The 11011-nt window shown below is 38.5% G+C and overlaps 1 protein-coding gene across 1 annotated transcript; it reads right to left on the reverse strand.

The window, feature by feature from the left end:
- Positions 1 to 6699: 6699 nt before the first annotated feature.
- On the reverse strand, positions 6700 to 9047 carry LOC132065432 (pentatricopeptide repeat-containing protein At4g21065-like). The gene has a single exon (XM_059458832.1). It carries the CDS (start codon positions 8973 to 8975, stop codon positions 7245 to 7247), a length of 1731 nt encoding a protein of 576 aa, XP_059314815.1. The 5' UTR covers positions 8976 to 9047; the 3' UTR covers positions 6700 to 7244.
- Positions 9048 to 11011: the final 1964 nt, after the last annotated feature.

The raw sequence follows: 11011 nt of genomic DNA on the forward strand, positions 1-11011 counted from the left end.
GTGGATCACGAACTGGTGGATGTGAAAATGAAGGCCAGGGCACATAATCTGAAAAAGGGTCCGGCGTATACAGAGGTGTCTATGAAGTCGACGACCGAGAATGAGAAGTCGATGGGATATCTGTAGTTGCCGACCGGTAAGAACTCGGCGGGATCTCTGAAGTCGACGGAGCCTCATCACCTCTCGCCCCCTTACCACCCTCGCGATCGCCACCGCACTCTCCCAAGAATCGCGACCACCTTACGCCTGTGTAGGGCACCGGAACACGCTCGTGAGGCGCTCAAAGTCATGTGCCTATCTCATACCGGTTTCGGCAAGCTCAATCATTCGTGCGCATACTCCGCCGTCTCGGGGGCCTCCGTACGGGCGAGGCTCTCATAGCGCATCGTCGAACGGTCCGTACCGCATATGTTTGCAAATATTAACAATTGCATAAATTTGTAAAAGTAGTACATAAGACGATGGTTTAAGTTTAAAACTAATAAAACTTACCGCCGTACGCTTTTGCGAGCTACATATCCGGTGCCATCCGGACGACGCCTAGTGGGTTGCCGACACGATGCGAGTGATCCGCATGTACCACTCCACGTACACACGGGATCGGAGTGTCAAGTCCACCACCGCTAGGCTCGCCATCTTCACATCCCAACTCGGACTCCGCGTCGCATACGGAGTCGCTACGCATCATCGACGCCCGCATTGTCACGACCCAACTAGGGGCCGCGACGAGTACCCGATACCTGTACCGGGCACCCCCTGTCATACGTCTTATTCTTATTACTAAGTGGGCCGTATGAACACTAGCATTTTTTTTTTCCATAACATCGCCGATAATAGCATACATATACACGAGTAGTGATAATCAATCGTGCTAACATATTACACGGCGACAAAGACAACTAGGCGTGAAACATCTAACCGTACATATCCGTCTACGAGCCTCTAAACACGATACATATAATTACAAGTAATCGACTTTCCGTGTCCAAATATATACACAAAAACAATTACTAAAATAGAAGCTCCGAACAATCGGAGCGCCTTCCAATGTACGGTACCGAAAAGCTCCTAGAGTCGAGCCCGTCAACCTGTCTACCTGCGTGGCATGAGACGCAGCCCCCAAGAAAAGGGGTCAGTACGAACAGTGTACCGAGTATGTAAGCCGTAGAAGTAATACAGCGAAGCATGTAACATATGAGCAACAACAACATGTGGGACCAAAGATCATATAACGAGATAAAAGGATAATCTGTACCTGTAAGTGCCTCTCAGGCGGATGTCATGCTTGCTTATTATATTTTTTTCAAAAACATTTCTTGTCATATACATGTGAAAATAAAACAAGTCATGTCGCCGAAATACGTCGGCTCGCCCACATGTGTCCCGCGTCCGGGCATCCCGCGTCCGGGATGGAATCACGCCACCGACTGGTGGCAATGCGTCTATAGCGCAACATGTATCCATTCCCCAAAATTTCCCCATTTTCATATACATATCATATACATGTCATGTACATATCATATAAGCAAGCATGCATAAGAACCCAAAGAAAGTCATGTGTCTATCGGGGTGACGTAAGGTCGGTAGCCCCGACTACTTTATGGAATAACCACGGTCGTTTCGTCTCACCTTGAAGGAACAATCATTATAAGGCGAGACCATCAATGAGTAGCAACACCATAAGAAAGCATAAAATAAGATTATAAAGTTCTTATGAAAGAAGTAATGGAACCCGATATGCACGTTTATCGAGACTCGGGTGACGAACATAAAAACACGGTCATCATGTACCATTGGGGTCATTCACGAAGGGTTCAAGGCATTTCAATTTCATTTCCAAAGGTTTCGGACGTTTGAACACTTCTTTCTTTAAAGCACAAGTTATGGATTCAATTCTATTGGATGAAAAATGAATAAATTTAGGTGTCGTTTCCGAGGGGTAGGACTTTTTCCGAGGGTCGGATTTCAACTCATACTAACTAGGACATGCCAAATGAAGGAGAGGTAGGCTTCACATACCTTTTACGCTTTGTTCACGTCTCCAAACTCAAGCTCCAAGTTCGCCACAATCTACAAATTGGCCATGTTTACCAAACATGATTAGTGCCTTTAGAATTGAATTCTTAAAATAATACTTGGCTACCGAAATTTCGGCGGTACCTCCCCCGTAAATATTCCATTCCTCCCGCCAACTTGGCCAATTTTTACTCAACAACAATCCGGAATTCAAACCCGCCAAACTATCAACCAACAATACCAACAAACCACTTGTATTTAATTCAACTCAATTCAATTCTTTTCAATGCAATTCAATTCAATTCCATACAATTCAATATAACTCAATACCATATAATTCACATAATATTCCAACAATACCATCAACATACTACTTACCCACATCTTCCAATTTATGCAACAACAACATTTTTTTCCTTCTTTCAAATTCAATCACAACAACCCAATTTTCATTCCTCTAAACCATTAAATCTTTATTCTAACACCATAGAACCTACCATAACAACAATTTCCATTCTAAATAAAATCAATTCATCACCTCTTTCCACTATCTTGAATTCGGCCAACACCCCTATATGCATACTTTTCATGGACTTCCATATTTTCCATACACTACAACATAAAATTAACTCACTTTTTCATGCAACACACAACACAACACAACATAACACATACACACCTACACACACACTCACGGCCACACACACTCACTTCCACAACACATGAATTTCATCCATTTTCATGCACACAACATACTCAAACATCCATAACACATAAGAATAGAATTAAACCTTACCTTTCCTCAACTCTTCACTTGACTCAAATCAACAACCTTATGAATATGAGTTCTTCTTGCCCACAAATCACTCCACTTCACTAAGAACCCTTCAAAAGATTGTTTGGCTATGAAGAAACAAGTTGGAAACTCTCTCTCTTTTTTTTTTTTTTTTTTTCGGTTTTCTCTTTTTTTTTTCACTAAGGCCGAATGGCCATTTCTTTTCTCCTCTCTCTTTCTTGCTTTCTTGCTTCTTGAAAACTCTAGGGAAAAATAAGATGACCAAGTCATCCTCTCCCATATATATACTTAGCCTCCTCCAATAACTATCAACCATATTGGCCCCCAACTTGGCTTGATTTAATTTGGCCATATATTGCAAGTGGGGTCCATGGCCAAGTGGCCCCCTTTTCTTGAAAATTCTAGCAAATTTCTTCTTTTTCATGAAAAATATTTTCCTTAGTTCCAAATTTGCCCCTAGCCTTTCTCCATATTTCCATGAGTCGTATTGCGAATTTACCTTTTTACCCCTGGCCTTTCTCAATATTCCAACTTTAACATTTCCCATAAGCAACTTGTGTCACTTGCCTCGACTTACCCGAGGGTACGAAATACGGAATGTAACACGCATGCTCGTCCCTCGCATAGTGGTCATGCTCCCAAACCGTAGCCGTGGGTATATTCTGTTAAATCAATCATTAACAAGTAATATTAGTTATGTAATCTTTTATCGAAAATTTTATTAAGGATTGTGGTGACCCATCTGTTTTACGTATTTTAAATAAATTATTAACAAGTAATATTAGTTATGTAATCTTTTATCGAAAATTATATTAAGGGTTTTCAATCCTAAGCTACCGGTTATGAATCCTAAACTAAGGATTTTCAATCCTAAAATATAAAGATTAAAAATTAATAAGTCAAATAATTAACAATTAGTTAGCATACAATTAGTATAAATAATTAATAAATGAACAATTAACTAACTAATCAAATAACGAACAAGTTATTATCATATATTTAATAAATAAACAATTAAGTAACTAATCAAAAAATTAATAAATTATTATCGTATATTTAACAAATAAACAATTAATTAACTAATGAAACAATTAAGAAATTATTAACAAATAAACAATTGGCTTAACAAAAACTAAATAAATAATTAGCCGCCTAACAATTGAAATAGCTAGTCTAACAATTAATAAATACTTAAGTCGCTAATCGAACAATTAACAAAAACTAAATAAACAAGCAATAAATAATTAACTAATTAACAATAGATAAACAAATTTAAAAAAAAAAAAAAAAAAACGAAAAAATGGGCAGTCCCAACAGTGCATACGGACTGCCCAAAAATGCACAAAAAAAAAATGCGCAAAACGGGAAATCCACCACAGTTACACAATGACCATGCTTAGGGTAATAATATATTTAGCAATGTAATAAAAAATTCGTAGTGAAATACCTAGATTGAAGGTTTTTTTGAATTTTCAAAATGACCTCTGTATTTCTATTCCAAAATCTAACCTTAGAAACTTGTTCTTCCACTTCAATATACCAAGAATATTGAGTTTTGGATTGAAAAACAACACGAAAATAGCGTTTGGGGGGGGGGGGGGGTTGGGGACCACCGAAACGAGCGTTAATGGCGGGGTTACGTGGTGGGGTTGAAAAGGGTCGGGTCGTAGTGGGGAAGGAGGGGTCGACTTTTTGTTGACCCCATTCAATCACGAAATTCGTGCGTGAAAGGCCCAAGTTGCATTTTTGCAGTTTGGTCCTTTTAGTGCGTGAAACCTACTAATGTTTTTTTTTTTTTTTTTTTTTTTTGTGCTAGTTTGGTTCAACTTTTTTTTTTTTTTTTTGTGCTACAAAAGTCGCGGACTCCCACTACTATATACCAAATAAAAGGAGGTCATAGTATATCTCAAAACTTCCAGTTTGCTTTGGTAATTTCTCTCATTTAAAGACTGGCCATTGATCATCCATATCATACGATAATATTTCAAATTCTAGCTTTGGCAAATGATGATAGAATTAAACACAGATTTCTACAGCAACTTTTTTTCACCATTTGCCAAAGCTAGAAGCTGAAATATCAATATATTGCATCATGGAGCTGAAATATTACCGGAAACAGCCTCTGTACCTTGGGAGCTAGGTAGAAGTCAGGTCTACGTACATTCTATCCTCCCCAGACCCACTCTGTGGGATTTCATTGGATATGTTGTTGTTGTTGGAGCTGAAATATGGATCATATCAAGGATTAATTAGCAGATTCTGTCACTGTGATGAGTGGTATAAATGCTCCTTTTTTCATTTTTTCTCTTAGCTAGGTGAGTGTAAATCGAGAAAATGACAAAAATAGTCCCTTATGTTTGGGGGTAGGTTCAAATGGTCCTTTTTTTTGTGGAACAAATGGTCCTTAAGTATGACTTAACATTTGGTTCTTCGTTTGCCAAAAGTTAACATTTTTAGTCCTTGTCAAATATTTAATAATTTATGTTTGTTAGATTTGACGGAATCAATGAAAAAAAAAGGGAAACCATATTTAACTGTCAGTGGTCCTTACAACAACAACATACCCAGTGAAATCCCATAGTGTGGGATCTGGGGAGGGTAAAATGTACGCAGACCTTACCTCCATCTCAGTGGTCCTTACAAGCACACATTTTGCACATAAGATAGGTGATGTACACAATTGATCTGTATTTATTATATGTCACAAATCCAACTTTTTAAGTGATCAAATTCAAAGGGGGGCCTGAAAATGAAGGTTTAAGTCATTGGAGGGGCAATTCAACCTCACAAGTCTTCTCTTATTTCACATGTCCATCAAAAAAAGAAAGGAAAAGAGACCTTATTTGTATGTGATCACGACCTCGCGAACAACAAGCTCCTTCTCCATATTGAGTTCGGAACCAATGGCAACTATAAGGGATGCTCTAAAAGCGTACAAGGGTAAAATAGCAATGTTAATAATTACTGTCAACCATAGTAGCAAGAAAAAGAATTGTCTGCGACTTTTTCCCTCTGTCCTCACATCAAACTAAGGTTTAGGCTATGTTATACGAGGTTCGTTCGACATAACATGAGGACCACCGCTGATTAGTAATTCCAATCGTGCTTCTGAACGATTTTTCATTTTTCATTTTTTTGGATAATTGTGGTGTTTGGGCCAGCTTGTGCTCACCTCGACTAATCCCATAAGATACCCGCCACCTCCCACTAACAACAAGTACCACGTAACTCTGTCCACCAAAAGCTAAGACAGATGGGAAGAAATCACCTACTAATATTTTTTGTATTTGCTGGAATTTGAACTGATACCTCATGGTTCTTAACCCACTTAATTGACCACTAGGCCACACCCTCCGGTGCACAATTTTTGATTATTATCAGAGGATTAACATAGAGATGATGATTATGCCTCTACGAGTTGAAATTTTATGAAAAGTTCGAAGTTAACTAATGACTGAATATGTCTAATGAAAGCTGTAAGAACGCTTGTTCTAGTAGTAAATAAAAGCTAACAAAAATGTCTTATGTACACCTCGACTAATGTATCAGGTACGTGCTACCTCCTATGAGCACATGCATCAGGTAACTTTGTATACCAAAACTTACACAAGTAAGAATTCACCTAGTGTCATTTCTGTGGAGAATTCGAACCTTGGTTCCCATGATACTCCCAACTCTTTTGACCGGGCCAACCCCTTGCGAGTTCTAATTTGAAGAGCACTAATATCCTTAAATCTCAACTTTATGCTATATTTACCAGTCCAAGAAGCAGGGAACAAGGGAATGGATGCGATCATGGCTCAGTGCATTGACAAGATCCCACCACCGTGAAGTTGACCTTAACAGCACCAAGTTTCGTGTAGTAACAACGCACATTTAAATAGGGAGACAGACAAAATATAAACATCTTCATACAACTTCAGAAAGTAAAAACGATAGGGGTGTTACATAATCTTAAACACTGCGATCAGATTTTTTCTTGTGCCTCTGTTTCCTTTCGTAACTATGTTGGCTGCTCTATAGTCGTCCTACGTTGGTCGCCTTGTGAAATAACGGGTTGAGCTATCAAAACTGAGGTCGTTGATGCCAAAATGTAGTTAAGTTTCGTGTAATGACAATGCAAAGTTAAATAGGGAGACAAACAAATAGTATAAACATCTTCATACAACTTTAGAAAGTAAAAACGATAGGTGTGTTACAAAATCTTAAACATTGCAATCAGATTTTTCTTGTGCCTCTTTTTCTTTTGTAACTATGTTGGCTGCTCTATAGTCACTAATAGTCGTCCTACATAGGTCGGACTTGTGAAATAACGGGTTGAGAGATCAAAACTGAAATCATCGATGCCAAAATGTAGATGCAAATCAACATCTAAGTCCTTCAAAACTGCGAAAATCAAACAGTTGGTACATTTTCTCAGTGACGACTACGATCACCATCGATCTCCACAAGAACATTCACCACCCTTAAAGTAATGGTAACGGATACGGTCCCTAATGATGATCTCTCTTTGGTATAACTTCGAGACTAGTTTCATGAAAGAATGACAGTCCTCACAAGACCTTAAGTTCTTCACTATCCTAATCACAGTTCCCGGATTAGTTTTGATAAGTCCAAACGACAATGCGAGTTTCTCACTGTGGTGGAGAAGCTGTGATGCTTTCTCGTCATTATCTATTTCAAGTAACACCTCCGAAACTTTGGGATCGTAACCTTCTCTTCTAACATTCTGTTCTAATTCATCCAATTTCGCGTATATATTATCTGCTTCAACATGTCTCGAGTCTCCAGCTGTAAATTCATGGATCAGCCCATCAATCTCAATTCTGCTAGTCCCCGGTGTCTTCACTAACCCTCTTTGATTCATCAACTCTCTCATCTTCGCTTTCTCCTTCCAATTCCCGTTGGCTGCATAGACATTCCCAAGAAGTACATAACTCCCACAATCACGAGTGTCCATTTTCAAAAGCTCAACGTCCTTCACTAAACGTTCGCTCCTTTCAACATCTCCGTGAATTTTACAACCCCATAACAACGTTCTCCATAACACAACATCCGGATCAATAGGCATCTTCTTAATAAACTGCTCGGCTTCCTCTAACTGGCCAGCACGCACAAACATGTCTACTATACATCCATAATGCTGAATCGTCGGTCTTAACTTATACTTCTTCATAGTACTCCTTAAATGATACAGCCCTTTACCAATCCAACCAGCATTCCTACAAGCCGACAAAACAGCAGTCATCGTTCTTTCATCGGGCTTTACACCACAACTCTTCATCTCCTCAAAATGTTCCATAGCCTCTTCTGATAACCCGTGACTTGCAAGACCTGATATCATCGCGGTCCAAGCATAAACATCCTTATCCATCGTCTCATTAAACACTCGTCGCGCATTATCTATGCACCCACATTTCGCGTACATGTCAATAAGCGCAGTCCCCACATTCGCCTTCATACTAAGTTCCCTCTCCTTAACAAATTCATCAACATTTTTCCCGATACTCAACGCTCCGGTATCAGCACAACCACGTAAAACCGAAACAAGAGTTGCTTCATTCGGGTCAACCCCACTCTCCATCATAACCTCAAACAACTTAATAGCTTCAATGGGTCGATTATTATCGACAAAACCATCAATAACCGAAGTCCAAGAAACAACATCTCTCTCAGGCATTTCATCAAACACCTTATAAGCATGACCCGAATCACCACAACCCGAATACATATGAATAAGTGCATTGTTCACATAACGATCCAATATAAAACCCGACTTCAAAATCAACCCATGCATCGTTTTACCTAACTTTACATCCCTTAATTTACAACAACCTTTGAGTACAAACGGGTAAGTAAACTTGTCGGGTCGGGGCACAACCGGGTCATCTTTACAATGCATGGTGAGGAAGAGTGTAATGGATCGGGTCGGGTCGGGTGAATCCGAATATGCACGGATTAGGGTGTTGTAGTAATATGAATTTGGGGTTTTAAGAGTTGTTAAGATATTGTGAGCATATGTGAGGTTACCTGAAGGTGAAAGAGCTGTGAAAGTGAAGAGTTTGCTGAGATTTTGGGTTTGGGTTTGGTTGGATTCGGGTCGACCCGATTTGAGTAAATGGGCATGGAGTTGCATGGCTTGTGACATTGTTGATATTTCCATGGTGAAATGACATTGTGAGGAAGAGAAGATGTGAGAATAGAGTATATAACTAGGCTATCTCTTGTAATTTGGCTATCCTCATAGTCCTCTAATGTCCGTAAGCTAGTTTGGTATAAGGGATAAGGATAATAATTTCGGAATTATATTTGAGATGATTTTATTTCACATTTGGTTGGGATAAAATCGTGATATAACTAATCCCGAAATTAGTTATCTCGGGATTATAGTGTTATTTTATTCCTGTGGGAGGATGAAATAACTAATCTCGGAATAACTTGTTTCAAACCAAAAGGTGGGATATCCCAGCACTAACTTTGGCATTAATTTTGTAACATATTTGGTAGAAAGTATAAATTTATCCTCCTTATACCAAACAAAGTATAAAATGAAGCTCAAACTTAAAAGATTGATATCCCACTTTATCTCATTAACCTTGGGATTATATTATCCTACCTCCTAGATGAGATAAATTTGTCCTAAGATTATAATCCTGTGATAATTTAGTTCGCGCACCAAACGATCCCTTATCCCGATATTATAATCTTGGGACTAATTTATCCCATCTAAAAGGTGGGATAAAATAATTCCAAGGTTAATGGGATAAGGTGGGATATCCCATCTTTAAATATGGCCTTCATTGTATACTTTGTTTGGTAGAAGATATAAATTTATCCTGGGATAATTTTATACCGTCTACCAAACATGGTACAAAATTAATTCCAAAGTTAGTGCTAGGACATCCACCTTATACCGTGTACCAAACTAGGATTGTTTAGCTTGCAGACTAAATTATCTCAGGATTATAGTCTTGGGATTATAACCCTTGGACTAATTTATCATACATGGAAGGTGGGATAAAATAATTTCAAGTTTAATGGAACATGTAGGATTAATTTTTGGGATTAAATTTATATTGTGTTTGATTGACGGTATAAATTTACCGTAAATCAAACACAGCATAAAGATGAATTTATACCGTCAACCAAACACACTTAATCCCGAGTTATCCACCTTATTCCGCATCCAAACGACCCTTATCTTTTCCTGATTTTTGAATTATTTTCATCATTTTGAATAGAACAAAATAAAATAAAGGCAGAATACATAGATGGTCTTTTAAATTTGTTACTCCGTCCGTCTTAATTTAAGGGTCTTACCTCTTTTTTTTGGTGTCTGTTCCAAAAGGAGTGTTTTTTTTTCTTTCTATATTTAATAGGTTGATAATTTACACATCTTATGTGACAAGTTTATAACCACAAATTTTAAATCACATTTTAGTGCTATATCTCTTTCCCTACTCGGTATGTCATAACTTAGAGCAACCTTTGAGTACAAAGGGGTAAGTAAACTTGTTGGGTGGGGGCACAACCGGGTCATCTTCTTTTTGCATAGTGAGGAAAAGGGTTATGGATCGGGTCGGGTCGGGTGAATCCAAGTAAGCACGAATTAGGGAGTTGTAAGGGTGTTCAAAATTCACCTTGAGGTTCCATGTTCAAATCCCAGTCACTACATTTTTATTTTTGGAACCCCCTCGGTGAAAATTCTAGATTCGCCACTGGTTATGGTAATATGAATTTGAGGTTTTAAGTGTGGTTAAGATATTGTGGGCATAAGTGAGGTTACCTGAAGGGGAAAGAGCTGTGATAGTGAAGAGTTTGCTGAGGTTTAGGGAATGGGTTTGATCGGTTTAGGGTCGACCCGATTTGAGTAAATGGGCTTGGAGTGGCATGGCTTGAGACATTGTTGATATTTCCATGGCGAAATGAAACTGTGAGAATAGAGTACATTACTATCTCTAGATAATTTGGTTATCCTCATAGTCCTCTAATGACCATAACACCCTAAGGGGTTGTTTGGTTCGCAGACTAAATTATTCCGGGATTATAGTCTTGTGATTTAAATTATTTGATTAATTTATTGCACCTGGGAGGTGGGATAAAATAATTCTAAGTTTTGATGGGTTAAGGTAGATATTCAGAATTAAGACTGCGATAAATTTATAATGTGTTTGGTTGACGGTATAAATTTACCGTCAA

The sequence above is a fragment of the Lycium ferocissimum genome, chromosome 7, assembly GCF_029784015.1.
Source record: "Lycium ferocissimum isolate CSIRO_LF1 chromosome 7, AGI_CSIRO_Lferr_CH_V1, whole genome shotgun sequence".
Taxonomy (NCBI): Eukaryota; Viridiplantae; Streptophyta; class Magnoliopsida; order Solanales; family Solanaceae; genus Lycium; species Lycium ferocissimum.

Excerpts from the sequence above, each read along its gene's own strand:
- LOC132065432 (XM_059458832.1), bottom strand. The coding sequence starts at position 8,975 with ATGGAAATATCAACAATGTCACAAGCCATGCAACTCCATGCCCATTTA.